The following is a 15,915-nucleotide window of genomic DNA, read 5'->3' as shown; positions in this document are numbered from 1 at the left end:
GGGTTTATTTCCCACATCCTTCCGAGCTTCTTAAATGATACTGGTTGATAAACAAAATAATTTCATAATAATTCTAATTGCATGGCTTTTTAGAAAATCACCCTTAATTTTTTTCCCCCATACTGAGCATGGAAAAGACTTACTCCATAATAATTGTTTTTCTTTACAATGCTGGTTTCTATAAAGGTCTAACTGTATGTTACAGAAACTAAATACCAACACCCCCAGAACAATGGAATCAAGGGTACCTGACTGCCAGTAATTAGCTGTTTAAACAGCTTTACTGAATTCAGTTGCTGACCTCATAGGCCACAGAGAGTAAGGTATTAAGCAAAAACCAGCAAGCTTATACTGTGTAATTACATTTTAATTTAGACACAGGAATGTTTCTGAAGTGTGCATAGACTGAGGTTTGCTTGAGTGAGCTCTGATCTTCAGAGGATGCAGGTTCCTACCTTTGGCGTGATATGACAGTGGATCTAAAATGAAAACCTAGGTAATTTTGATATCTAACACATGGAGACAGCTAAACCCCTAAAAGCTACAGAGTGAAAAGACAGGGATACTTTGAATTAAGATACAGGGCTTCTTGCCTCTGGGAAAGATTAGAGTTTTAGAAAGATACTGCAGGGTGGTGGGGGAGGGCAAGGACACAAATAAATAGATTTAAAGTCAAGACTAATACAAACTTGGGAAGAAACCTGAAAATCAGAGAACTATTTTATTTTTGAAGCATTTCATAATCAAGAAATTATGATGATAGAACCATTGCAGATAAAATGGTTATTCAAAACCCTATTATTTGTTGCTCCTTTGCTACATACTTTGGAAAGTTCTTTGAATTCATTGGTGAAAAATATTCTATCAGAAGTGTACAATTTTTTGCACAGATTATTTTCCTGTTACCATAATTCCTGTTATGTAGAGCATACATTCTGCCAGAAAGAGGGAGAGACGGTAAGTCTAAGCACCTCAGAGAGCCGATAGTGCAGCAGCTTTGGTATTTTTGTATAGTTAAATGGAAAGGGGGCTTGGGAGTGATCTCTGGTCAGGATAGGTGCGACAGAGCAGCACACGTCTGCAGCACTTGGGGCTGGCCTCTTCTAGACTAGGCTGGCCTCGTTCATAATATGCAGCAAGTCTCTTCTGGAACTATGTTATGCCCCTGGCCATAGCATATCACTACTCTTTTTGTTTTTTTGAAAGTGTTTTGCAGGTCACTGGAGCTAAATTGTTTCATGCTGCACAACAGGGTGTAAAACAGGACAGTTGTTACAGGACCCTAAGTAGTGTGGCATTGGTGGGGGCGGGGAAGTTTGCTGGTGAAAATCTTTTTAAGAATTATGAACCTGAGAGGCCAGAAGGTGCCAAACTTGATACAAACCAGTCTGTGCTGCCTTTTGGGAATAATCCATAGAGCAATTATTAATTCTACACTCAACCTTTTTGCGTGATCCAGACACCAGCGCTGACAAGTGCCCCCAGACACCTTTCTCTTAAAAGAGAAATACACTTGCTCTTGAGTTATCAACAGTGGAGTCATCAGTGCCAACAGCAATACTAAGACACCGTTACCTCTACTGATGTTTTATCAGCTGGTAGCACTTCACTGACAGTACCAAACCCAAAACTGCTACTGATGTCAGCATCAATGTCTATGCTATTTTTGGATTGAACTGTATCTTTTATATCCAGATAGAGGCAGAACTGAGCATCCTTAAATCTGGATATATATGCTCTGTTCCTTAAGAGGAGAAATTCATCTCTCTTCTTACAGGAGAAAAGGGAATGGTGGTGGGCACCATGCCTATTTCAGTGTCCAGCCCTGCTTGGCCTTCAAGGGTTTCTTTGCCAGAACTGAAGCTTGTACCAAAGCTGTCTGCCATCTTTTTTATTCACTGGAGGTAAAAATACTTCTGTCAAAGAGCTTCCAGCATGTGCAATAGCTAAAGGTGAGTCACGATGGAAGGTGTTTATCACACTTGGGATCTGAAATTCCTTATAGTTATTCTGTGATGAGCTGTTAAGTTTCAGTGCCTCTAGATTTCCATATTCTTTCTGAGAGAAGTGGCAGATAAAATTATGGTCTGACACATGATTCTGAGGCAATTTTTTACAGAACTTAAGACCAGTGCAGAATGGATATTAAAGCCCAAGTGTTTTGAAACTCCGATTTTGGCATAACCTAAACTATGAAACAAGATGGTACCTAGGTGAGAGGTGAGTATGAAGAACTAAAAGGAAGTAAATCTTAGTTGGCTATTTCACACCCAACTGAGGTATCATCTGGTAGGAGCCAGATGGGTACTACTTATCCTGCCTTTCTGGCACAGATGGTTAAAAATAGCTGGTACAGTTGGTCATATCTGCTCTGCATCAGGATGGGGTAGCTATTTGCACAGACCTGCCATAGAAACTTAGGAAGTCACAGTGTTTCCTTTACTACAACCAACTCTGCAGCTTAGCTTGCCTGCTGCTTCTGCAGCACATCCCGGTCTTTCTGCTCCGTCACACCCCCTGTGTTGCTGGCCTGGGAGGCTGCACCATATGCCTGGAGAGGCAACACAGACTCTAGAATGGGCCATGGCAAAAATCCATTTGGAGAATTTTCTGTTCTGCTCTCTGTGTGTTGTTGTAGTTGTTTGTCTAACTTTGATTCTGAAAAAGTGCCTTGCTTTATGTTCAGGCCAACACAGCTTTTTCCTGTGCCCTGTTTATCTAAGGGCATAGTACATGCAATAAAAATATTCAAAATTTCAAACTATAAGCAGGAAAAAATGCATTTAAAAGGAAGTACTTCAGAATATTTACTTAACCATAAAAATTACTTAGAAGTATGTCCATTTGCTTATGTTAACATTTAGTTATAAACATAAAACTTAGAAACAGCTTTCTTTCTACTCAACACATTGGAAAGGAAGAATGAGGGTTTTTCCCCTCAGAGTGACCACATCTAAAATCATACTGCTGTAACGGAAGGAGAAAGGGAATGGACACGTACCGTGAAAAGCGCACACATTCGGTCTATCTTCTCCGGATTCCTGGGGCCTCCGTTCTTGTTTAACCTCACCATAAACCTCTCACTGAAAAGCAAACAACGTTAAAAACAATAAATACGAGTTTCAGGTACACACTTCAAAATGAAAATACAGGTAGATATGTTTGGGGGTTTTAAAAGATGTGCTAGGTATTATAATTTTTTTTTAATTCTGGAAGCATATGAAACAATATACACTGATCTACATACAGTTACATGAAATCGCATAGAAGACTTTTAATAGCAAGTAGCCTACATGTGAGAACATGTGTTGATGCATATTCATGATGTAACAGCATTCAAAATAATGTGACTATATGAAGCACAGGATTTGAACACATTACAACTAACCACTTCAGGCAAAGCTCACGCGCAGTTGCTGATGTGTACAGTGCCTTTGGTAAAACTGAGTTCATTAAAATCCACTCAAAACTAAAAGTAACAAGAATACCAATTAAGCAATCTCCTTCAACATATACTATCCATAGAAGTAGTACACCAATTCAAACACATTAAGATTCAATTGGTAGAACTGCTTATCAATCAAATTAAACAGTCCTTTTATCAGCAAACCCAGCATGTATAGCCAGACTGAAAATAAATAATCCTTACTATGGATGGTAAGCCATGCACATTGATACTATTTCTTAAGACAGACAGAGAATTTATGTCTACAAATAAATCAGATGAATAATTTATTCACTAGATGTGCGACAACACACTAAGTATTGACCAGTATTTTCTTCCTACAGATTCATAGAAATAAAGCAAGAACACATCATTAAATCCTCTATTTACATTTCCATTATATCACAGATCCTTTCAATTTTATCCAGTATGACTGTATCAACTCCAGTAACCTTTGACTAAAAAACATCTTCCAGCATATTATTCACTGCTGGTATGAAAAATATAAATATGTAGAGTACACACTACTCCCGTTGGTAGCTTGCTTCAAAAGGCTATTCACCCCTCCTGTTAAACCCCACGGGTTAACATCAGCTTGGAGATGTTTGGGTTTGGTGCTTAGCCACTGCTTTTTGTTACACTCTCTTCTGTATGTTAAAGAGCCCTTTAGAAAAGTTAGTTTCTTACAGCTAGTGATATCAGTCATTAATTACATTATGTAATCAAGCACCTCTCCAAACAAGTAAGGAATTTAACACTGTTAAGATATTCAAGAAAAAGTGTTGGAAGCATTTTATAGAACTTACCCATAGTGCAATTTTTCAACACAATTTCATGAACAGATCTAAAAGTCTAGGTTTGTAACAGTCCACTACTGGTACCACCTATGCCATGAATACAAATACACACATATATGAAATCAAGTCCCTCCTAATCCTAATTTATCAAACATCGCATATTAGCCTTTTTACTACAGCATTATGTTTGTGAGTTCATTTGAATCGACCTGTCCATTACAAATACTGATAGATTTTCAGAATTGCCACTTTTGCGGGAATCGTCCCTAATTCTGTAAGCATGACTCATACATCTTGTTATACACCTTTGCACATTTATTTGTTTAAGTTTTTCTTGCTAAGCCATCTAGATGCTTTCTGGCTGTTTTACTCTTCCTGTTACTCACTATTACTCCAATCTCCATGTATCCCACAACCTCATTCAGCAATAATTTTTAATTCATTTGTAGCAGATGCTTATAACCTTGGAGATTGCTAACACGCCCCAAAGAAACCCACAAGACACTGGTATTTGATGATTCTTCACCTACAACTACTTTCCAAGATGTCAATGAATAAATTAATGTCTTAGCAAATGCTTTAATGACATGGTATAATCTAATCTTTTAGTAAGAATTTTATGACGCAGTAAGTGGAGTGCAGTACAATACTACAACTACAGTACATTACAGGAAGTTACAACAATACTACGTCTTCATAGTTACTTCTACCTAATACATAAATCACAAAAAATGAAGTCAGAATTTTCAAAATAAGACCTATATTCAATAAAACCACATTAATTACATTCTTAACCTTTACCATTAACTCAGTCCTGTGCCCATTATTTTGTTGGTAACTAGCTAAAGGTTGTGCAAACACATAAGCAGCAAGAAACCCAAGCAGGATGGCCAAAGCGGTTGCTTCTCCCAGCTGTTTGCCTGAGTTATTTGTTGCTCCTGCAAACAGGTCACACAAAGAGGCCCTCCAGCACTACCTGAGCGATTACATTTTAGAACTCTAAATATTAAGATAAACTGAAACAGGTGTTAAGTTTAGTGGCAGTTGCAGTTGCTGGCATTCAGCTCTCCCTACTCAATGAACTTCAGAAGAGGAGCAGGCAGGACAGTTACAGTGATGCCCACAGGTAAGCTCTGGTTAAAACAGGGAATAAACCGGAAGGTAACTTTTATACTATCAAGTTCCAAACAGGAACTTTATATCACTAACATGCTTTATATCACTAAAACTATGTAGTAATTCAAAGAGATATTAACTCATGGCCATGTTCTTTCCATGCTGCAGCAATAAACATCAATATTTCCAATACCTTCAAAAACACTGCTCAGGGAGAATCTAATTTTAACAAATCCATTTAATTTTAATCCTTGAACCAGTTTAATTGTAAAACCTTTCATTTAGAAAGATTAGGTCATAACATACACTTTGTTTCTGGTACAAGTATAATTTGTAAAACATGTCTCCTTCCATAAAGAAAAGTAAATTTTCTTAAAGAAAATAAAAAATTGTCATGACCTACAGAGCTACAGAATTTAAAACTGAACTTGAAACAATGGTAATTAAATGATTATAGTTTATTTGTTAAATGTAACTTTGCCAACACTCGCTACTAGTACACTGAAAAATAATTACTGTGCCTTATGCATATTAACCATGCCCTATTTTTAAGGCTAAGAGCATAAAATGGATCAGTACTACACCAACAAAATCTCTGGCAAAGTGTTCTTTCGCTTCTGCTGCTGGGACTATAATCTGGCCACCAAACAGGGGTGCAACAGCTGAACACAAAGCTAACACATGCAGCCTAAGACAAGGAGGAAACAAGACAGCAATCAGCCTGCCAGTTGAAGATTATGAGCAACATAAATCATGCCTGCAGGGAAAAATGTAGTCACTGGTGAAGATGTCCATCCAAAACCACAGTGTAAACCAAAGCTGGCTCACTCATATTTGATTGCAAATCCCTGGAAGTTGCTATACCCTATACAATAAACACCTGGAGTATCTTCACTTTCATTGCAGTGGTCAGATCAAGGCTGATTCTCTTAATTCGGAGGATGACTGATGTTTTGAAGGGAAAACAAACCAGTAGCAGAGCACCACACCAAGCCCTTTTGTGAGATGAAGAATTATTTACAGAAAAGGAGAAGATAAATTTGGAAGTGTACTGCTGACTAAGAGTATTTTCAAATTCTGGGATAAAAATACAGGAACTGTATACTACCATCCAATATTATAGAACCAGAAGATGCTGGTCCACAGCTAAAGATAAATGGAGTTGATGGTCAAAATAGACAAGTCATAACCACGGCCCTCCATATGAAAGGTCTGCCCTACCCTACAGTCCCGTCTCCAGCAATGTCCAGCAATGGATAATTAGGGGAAAAAATAGAAGATTGAAGAAAGCATGTGGTAATGCTCTGCTGTTGTGTACTATCAGCTTACACCAAAGTGAAGCTCAAGAAGAGCAGTGATATCTTTGAGTTTAATAGTCCTGGATATACTGAACCCAGGAAAATATTCAGGCTGCTACGCTTAAAAGATTCTGACCAGCCATTTACAGACTTACTATTAGAGAATGAACTCTACAGTAATATACGATATACATATGTGCTACACAAATGCACATATATATGCATTATATAACATAAGAATCTAAGAATTAAAACTCATTAAATAGACGTTCTTCAAGAAATAATTTTAATTGCTCTTTTACCTCCACTGATCTCAGTAATAATGTTACATACTGTATTTTAAACCTCCCCTAAGTGTTAATTTTTGAACTTCCAACATAGGTTTTCTTTGAGAAGTTATTTCAGCACTAATGAGCACTTCATTTTCACAGCTGAAGTTGAATACAATACTGTCTGCCATAGGATCCTGCGCAGGCTGCCCCTCCGACAATGGCAGAGAAGGGACTGTCAAGTCTTTCAGCTGAGGTGTCTATTTATACTTGATTCATTACCAGAAGTTGCATTGCTTAGTCTGCTTTCAAAACATCCAAAGAGAGATATTCTGCAGTCTCATTTGATTGCCTCTTGCAAGGTTTTGCTCCATTAACAATGGGAAATCGTTTAAAATTTGCAATTCACCTTTTTTTTTTTTTTTTTTTTTTTGTTACAGCCACTGAGAAAACCTGGTTCTTGTCCCCATACTCCAATGCTCTGCAAAAAATGATCCAGACCAGCATCTTTTTCACCTGGCTATTCATCAGTTGTCCCCTTATTCCAGCACCACCTCAATAACCACCTTTAAATTAATACCTTTAATTTCTTATCCTCCCTTGAGTCCTCTTGAATTTGTGTCACTAAATAATTAAGGAGACTTTGAGGCAACCGCAGCATGTGAGAACTGTGGAACACGAAGAGGCATTCTGTCAAAGGACAGACCAACACGACAACGAGGATGAAAAGACGGCAGTGCTAACAGGCAGTCTTAAAAGACTAAGCCACCTCAGGTTCTCCCACCTTTCCTTGCAGGTCATTTCTCACCTCCAAAATGTCTCTAATCTTTGGTATTACTTTTCAAGAACAGTTTACAGAAACTAGCCTAAATACTCCCCTGAGGTCTCACTAGTGCTGATAATTTTAGTATGTCCTGGAATGGGACTTGAACTTTTTTACACCGTTGACCCATATGATGAACTATGCTCCCCATTTTACAACTGCAGATTTATTCCTATGTCAAAACAAACCAGGAAGAATAACCTTGTTTTCAGTGATCTGAAGACCCACTGCCTTCAGCTATTATTACAGATCTTTTTTTAGACAGATACACACATTTACAGTCAAATATAATGGGAATTCAGTCACTTAATTTCTTATTTTGGGAGCTGCTTCCTTTGAAGGAGTTCAGTCTTCTCTATGTCTATTCCTCAAGCTTATCTTCTGCACAAAGACAAGAACATGCACAGCACCTAGACAACAGTAAGGCACAGTTTAGTAAGACCAAAACACCAAATCTGAATAAACTCCATATGGAATTAATTGCCTGTGTTTGTATGCTTTAAGCATTATTCTTATTACAATTGAATATGCTCTGTTTTCTTGAAGAAAACAGATAGACAATACTCTGTTAAAAAACCCCTTCAAATACATCATAAGGAAAACTTAAAAACACAGCAGTTACAACTGCCAAATGAGCGGTGGAAATGAAGTATGGGGAGGTACTGAGCATTTGATACAATCCGTCTGTTTGATCAAACTACTATCAAAAAAATAAATCAATTCATTTTCAGCTATTCTGAAAATACACCAAAACCAGTTCTTTCTTGCATAAAACCAGAGATAAGAAATGCACCAAAACAGAGAAAAGAATTAACATTTTACCTTGTTGAGTTCAGTCCTAAGACGTGCCACACCAGTAGCAGTACTTTAAACAAAACTTTACTTATTCCTCTTGCTCCTACATGCTATAAGCAGTCTTCAATTACTCTAACTGCAAGATCTCCTCCTGTGCTAACTCACATCATAGTGAAACCACCTCTTGTGCAGCAATAAGTTAGGTTTTACAATCACTTGCATCATTATTAATTGCTAAAGCTACTCAAATATAAGAAACATTGCTCTGATAAGCAAAATCAAATAGGTTCTTGTTCTTTTACTTGAAAAGAAGAAAAATGAAAGGAGCATAGTGTCTCACTTCTTGGCTTCCTTTAACTGTCTGAAAAGCAGGACCATACTGAACTGGCATCTGTTTCTGCAAAAAGGAAGGAAGCAATCAATGGTTTGGGACATTACATTTTCAGCATGAAGGAAGGGGCAAACAGGGACAAAATTTACTGTTGGGTGAGCAGGAGTGGCATTATGCCTGCGGGGAGGTTTTGTTGTTGAGGTTATTTGTTTGTGGGGCTTTTTGCATAACGTGAAGATGACAACAAAAGCCCTGGCAAAGCGCTTGGAATTAATTAGTAAGCTCCCTTGTACTAACCCATTGGTGGGTTTAGTGTGGGGTTGCGAGGCAAAAATTCTGACTGCCTATCAGTTTATGAATGTAGGTACAACATTAATAGATGCACAGTGCCAGAGCAATGGTAGTCTGTAGAGAGTCCGCAGATCCATTTTTGGATTTAATTAAAAACTGATGATAAAAGAACATGGATTTTAAAAAGATATAAAAATCTTTAGCAATGTATAGGAGATTAGTTTTCTGAAGCAGAAATGGCAACACATTAGGGCATCAATCCACTTAAGCATAAACCTCACATCTTGTACCTTTCCCTTGCCTCAAATAACACTTTGGTAGCCATTTCTCCCAGAAACAAATGTCTCTTCACCCTTTCCATTTCAATATGCCACTAAAAGGGAAAAGGTGCAAATCTGTTCCCTCATTTTTCTTATTTTCCTCAGTCCTTCTTCCTTCCTTCCAGAGAACAACTAGGGCAACACTGAAAAACCTCAAGATTTTTACAAACAGCTCAGTCCTTTCTCAAAAGCTGTATCTAACTGGGTTTTCTGAAACTAGCATTTGAATGATCCCTTCTAAGAATAATTGTTAGCTTTAAAATATATAATGGTCCCATGACATCTGTACCTGTGCATAGGGAAAAGGGTCATACAGTCGTGGAGAAGGTCATATAACTTGTATTTTAGTCCTTGACCTTCTCTCAGTGTCTCCCTAGGTTTCTTTCTTACTTTCTAGTATCATGTAAATACCTACCTGCATACGAAATAGGAACAAAAATCTGAAGGTGCCGTCACAGACGCCAGCAGGAATAAGCTACATACAAAGACCTGCCTAACCAGCACAGTTCACCTCCTTCCATTGTACTCAGCGCTACCATTTAAGAAATGGTGATAAGCATGCTATTATTTAATGTCTCACACACACAAAATAAAGTCCCTTCTATTCTCTTTTTTAATGAATTCTAATATGACAATAATTCTGACAATCATTCTAGAATAAAATTTGAGTTGGCATATGAGTATTGTAAGTATTTTAAATGTTAAGGTAAAAGCACCATTTCTTGTCCCAGATAAATCCTGAGAATAAATTCTATGCACTGCAAGCCCTGGTCATCCAGGATAGACCTCAGGATGATCTAGCCATTCTTGATGACAACAGAAACCTTGCCAACATTTGCCTTCAAAATACAGCATTCTTGCTGTGCACATCACATTTTGGACAGTTTGCTTCATCAGTGCTATGAAATACTGCATTCTTTCTACCACTGTGTGCACAAGCTCTACAAGGACAATATGTTGACCAGGTGAATGGAATTACATTAGGAATTAACTGGTATACGACCAAAATATTTTCTTAAAGCTGCAAAAAAAGATGCTTGTTTCAAAACATTCATGAATTAGCAGAGAAACACCATGAAAGAGATTCCTGGGGTTTGGTGGGGGTGGGAGAGGGAGCGAGAACTGAACGACAGTCTCTAAACCTTACAGTTTGGACATGCCAATATTTACATGAAGTAACCTGTGAAACTCTTCTCTGTACCAGAGAGGAATTACACTGAACCAGCCCAACAGAAGTTTTAGAGACCAATGCAGCAGCATTAGCTAGTTTTTAAGGAAAGCAGTTACTGCTCTCCATTGCCTATGTGGTGGCAGAGACAACCCCAGCTGTATTGCCCTGGCTTTCCACTTGTGCTGTATCCTGCAATGATAACACCACCAGACTTCTCCTATTTGCTTGTACAACTTTACTTAAGATTAAAGAAAAGACCAGAATTTCCTTCTCATTTGCCAAATTCATCAAAACGTTTCTCACGTTTGGGCAAAAACGTTACTATGCTCAGTGATCAAAACGGTCCCTACAGGACAGCATCGCATTTCGATGCTTTTGAGAATACCCTGTAGAAACTTTCCAAAAAGGAAACAAGTTTCACATCAGGACTTCTGAACTTTTATTTCAACCAGATGGTCTCATATTCATGAAGAAAGCATGCATTAGACCAACATATCAGTCACTTCCCATTGTCATAAATAGTGGATTGATTTTTCTCTTGAAAGATGATGTAAGCAGTAAGAGAAAGGATTTCCAATGAAGTACAACTATTCATGACCCCTACGTAAGTATGTGAAGAAATGGAAAGTGAAGTTATGACCAAACGGTAAATTATTTTTGCTCTTCCCAAGAGCTAAGTCCCTTATAAATACTAATTTGTGGAAAGATCACAAAAACTTAACATAGTTCCATTTTTGCAAAAGTACCTCAGAATGCATCTACATGTTGCCATTGTACTTAAAAAGGAGGAACTCTTGGGATGATTAAGCCATTTGTTTTGCAGTCCATTTAGGAGTATCCTCTGTAAAAAGCTTTTCCAATTTATTTTCTGTTACTCATGTTTATCTTTTAGAGTTGCTAATTTTGGCTTATCCTATTGGAAAAAAAATCTAAAGTCCTTACAGCTACTGTAAGACTGACCTAATAACAAAATCTCCTAGTGCTCCACAGAATGAGTCTTCAGTTCTCAGTCTACGTGTGAGAGTAAGTCAAGGTATATCTACAGAATGATACAATGTGTGTGAAGAACTCAATTCCCATTTATAATGTAAACCAACAGCACATACTAGAGCCCATGGCCCAGCCATATTTGAGCAATCCATCATCAATAGCAGTCACTCCCGAGCCCCTGAGACAGAAAGATCACCTCCACTGAACTTTCAGTTTGCATACTGTCTGAACAAATGATTCATGGACTATTTAAAATCTTCCTTCTCAGACAAGTGCTCATGCTGTATGTTTGGTTTTTCCCCTTTTTTTTTTTTTTTTTGGGGGGGGGGGGGGGGAAGAGGGGAGTTCTTTCATGAGCTGCCTCATGCAGCAGGTCTGCAATAACCCCAGCTTCAAAAACAAGTGAAGAAAAGATCACCACTTTGGCTTATAGAGTGTATTTTATAAAGGCATCTTAGAGAAAAGAACACCAAATCTGTGAGTGAAATGAATCTGGCTCTGAGAAAATGCCTCCAAGCAACGCAGTTTGCTTCCCAGCAAATTCAGGCTTAATGCTCATGAATTATTAAATTACCACATTGGCTAGAAGCCCTGGGGGAGGATTACAGAGCTTACAGTAGGCCTGTTACTGCAAACACTGGGTTTCCATAGAAACAGAAAATAGTGAAAATAACTACCTGTCATTTTTCACTACCACATTCAAGCAAAACCAACCACAATGTTAAAAATGTTATTAAAGCTTGCAGCAGAAATGCAGCTAAGCACCGATCACACTCTCCTTGGGTTCTCATGAGTCTGCCACACTTCAACATTCAACGCCCTCATTAGTATTTTTTTTATTATTTACATCATGAAGGGTACATACTTGTGTTCCTGAAAGGAATCCTCTCCATTAGCTAGAAAAAGTTTCTATTTCCAAAAAAAGAGACTTTGGTTATGTAGTATGATTCCTCAGTCCCTGCCAGTGATCATGTTTTTAACTAACGAAAAGAAAGCCAGCCCAGCCCTGCCAGGTGGTAGGTGTGAAATGCTTTCACCGTAACTGTAGGGAAGACTTCAAATTTTGGATTACACCTATTTTATAGAATGCGCATTTTATCACCATCTCTAACGTGGGAGAAGCTAATGGCTCTGAGATCTAAGACAGCAATAGCCTCTTTTAATTCTTGCTCTACAAACCAGATATCCCTGTTACTGGCTTTGCACATGACAGAGTCATGTCAGCCAGAGACACAAAATTACGTTTTGACAGTGAATTTTGCAGCAGAAAGAGCTCAAGTATGAAAAGTAGTATTCATTACACTGGGCCTTCCTACAGACAGAAAATTAATTGTAATTGCTTTCTCTGAGCTATGTAGTTAACCTAAACATTTGAGTAACTGTATTTGCACCCAGCCAGTCGAGACAGCAAAATTGCTTCTAGTTGCATGTGCGCATGACACATTTTTGTTCTTTCTGAGCAAGAAAAAGGAAGAATTTCAAATACCTGCAACTCATTGATTTCTTCCTGTTAACAACTAAAATAATTTAAATGCCCCTGTAGAAAAACCTGTATCCCTGCCTTTTGATATGTGATCTCCAATCTGAAAAAAAAATGTTTTGGGAAAGAGGGGGGTTGTGGTAGGAAAGGTAAGATGGATTTTTGTAAAAGCTCCTGTTTTATAATAGCTTCAATATTAGGAATTTTATAGGAAAGAATTAATATCTCTAGTAACACCACCTACCTCTCTACAGCAACTTTCATATAAAAACCCAGAGATTAATAATTTCTTTAAAAAATGTAATATTAACAGGAAAGGGGATAAATAGGAAAACCAAGCAAATGCAGATTTGGGAGAGATAGCTAGGGAATGAAAGTTAGCTGAAGCAACTGGCAGAGAAAACCAAAAGGCATTACTCCTCCTTCACCGTTTCACCCTTTTTAAAAAAATCTACACAATCAAAAAAATCCCTTATAAAATATTCCGTATGTTTTATCTGTCTCCAGTGATGATCAAACTTGTATTTTCTTATGTTTTATATTATGTATTATATCAGTTACGCATTATAATTATGTTATATATATATATATATATATATATACACAGTTATGTATGAGATCAGGGAAGGCTCTTTGACCCCTGCCCTATGTGGCAGCAGACTTTAGAGACCCACGTATTTTCCATGTTAACTAGAGTGACCAGAACAAGGGCCATGGCTGTGGATAGCAATATTCCTTAATGTTTGCTTTCTGGATGATGTTTTTTAAGGAAGTTCACCCTGAGCAGCATGAAGAACAGACATCCTCCTTGTTACTAATGCTATGGATTATCTATTACACAAAAATCAGAAAAATACTTTCCTTGAAATACAAAAAATACAATAAACTGAACTACAGGAGGAACTGATGAGGATTAGCTAACCCAACAGATCAGATTGCTAGAAAAGAGGTAAAAATTAGAAAGATGGATTTTTTCGTGACTAAGCAGAAGAAAAACCTTATTAGTTGGTAAACCTAATCCCTAGGAAAATTCTCTGAATATTAAAGAAATAATTCTGAATGATATAAAGTTATTTTTTCCCAGTAGACAAATCATTATACTGACAGTGAACGAGATAACTTTTCTATTTTAAAATAACTACAAGAAGGCTGCTATTAAAAACTAATGAATGGAAAGCTTAGCATGTAATTGCACAATAAAAGTAAAATATAATTTTCTGCTTCCTAACATAGCAACTAGCAATAGTAGAACATGATAATATTTTAAAGCATTTAACAGGGGATAAACACACACACATTGCCACAGCACTCCCAGAGCTATTACCAAAAGAGAGAAGCAATGTAGAACAAGGGAACATAAAGTCAGTTCTGCACTCTGGAAAAGAATGCAGGCAGACTTTTTTGCCACAGCTTTTAATGTGATTCTTTCCACATTAACTACATTTCTTTCTCAGCTATTCAATTTCTACCATACTAATCTACCCAGTGATCCTGTCTTCCCTTCTTCTGACCTTATTAATGCCTATCTTCCTGTTTATTCTTCACCTGTCTGTATCTCTCCAACCCCTTTGCCAGTCTGAACTACTGAGCCTCCCTCTACCCAAGCAGCATCTGATTTCTAAAACATGTACAGTGTCTACAGCTCTGCTGTGCAGCATGTAGAATTGCCCCCATTAAGCATGCTGATCCTGCACATCAGAGCTTTGAGAGCCCCAAATCCCTAATCAGATAGAACTTCTGGAAAATTTGCTATTGCTTTTTCAGAAGTTTGCTCAGAGTTTAAAATGAAAGTTCCAGACTACAGCAATTGTCTACATTAGGAAGTGTTGCAAAAAAATTATTCAAGAAGATATATGTAAACGCGATGTAATTTTAGCTACACTGTTCTTGCTAACATTTTTGAGCAGCTGATACACATTCCTATTGACAGTTTAAGAGTCAAGAAAATATGACTAGATGATGACGAGAACCATGGAGCTAACTGTCATCAATAAATACACAAAGAGATGGAGGATTCCTGTCAAATTCATCGAATTCAGCAACCTGGTATACAGATTTATATTCTGACATCTGAATTAGGAATACTGTGTCGGAGAAAACTCCTACTACAGAAAAAGTGAAAATCAATTCCTGTACAAATTCATCATTGCTGAATCCAGTGTTCCAAAGTGGTGCATTTTATTCCAGTCTACCAAAACACTGTCACAGACATTTTGGCATTACAGCCTCCCCAGAAAAGCCAGTATCGTGACCTCTATCAATTCAATAACACCTATGAGAAGTAATGGAAATTTAGAGATAGTAAAATAGGACAAGACTGTAGAAGTGAGTAGTTAAACTGGTCCAGCCAAAACCAATTTGATCATGCAGTGGAAGTTAACCAGTTTTTGAGGCCAAGGGGACAATACATTTAAAATAATGATCATGTTGTTCTCTAATATTTTTACACCTTTAATATCCTACATTTTTATATGTTTGTCTGCTGATTTTTATCAGGTAAAAGAATTTGTTTGGAAGTATCTCAAGACCATGAGACGAGTTACAAATGGCAAACCATTATGTACATTACTTATGCAGTTACCACCTATACACAACTGTACAGCAGTATTAACAGCAGAACATTGCCTCTTACAATTTTTTTGATTCAGCCTTAAAAACAAGGGGCAGATGATTTTATGTTAATAACTTTAGAATAGCTAAATCCAACTATCATGATATAGCTTAACAGCATTTTCTTAGTCCATAATTATGTTTCCAAATCACGTTTCTTTCCCGGGAGCTGTTTTGTC

General features: G+C 37.5%; 1 protein-coding gene across 12 annotated transcripts in view; it reads right to left on the bottom strand.

Annotated features, from left to right (window-relative positions):
- DOCK3 (dedicator of cytokinesis 3) overlaps positions 1 to 15,915 on the bottom strand; it is a 223,814-nt gene that overhangs the window by 103,826 nt on the left and 104,073 nt on the right. For all 12 annotated transcript variants that reach the window (XM_037384111.1, XM_037384118.1, XM_037384112.1 and 9 more), the window contains exon 10: positions 3,002 to 3,083. In XM_037384111.1, the coding sequence (XP_037240008.1) occupies positions 3,002 to 3,083 (82 nt within the window). The remainder of the gene's footprint in view (positions 1 to 3,001; positions 3,084 to 15,915) is intronic.

The sequence above is a fragment of the Falco rusticolus genome, chromosome 4 (genome assembly GCF_015220075.1).
Source record: "Falco rusticolus isolate bFalRus1 chromosome 4, bFalRus1.pri, whole genome shotgun sequence".
NCBI lineage: Eukaryota > Metazoa > Chordata > Aves > Falconiformes > Falconidae > Falco > Falco rusticolus.
The sequence above is the reverse complement of the archived record's forward strand: the minus strand, read 5'-3'. Positions and strand labels throughout refer to the sequence as shown.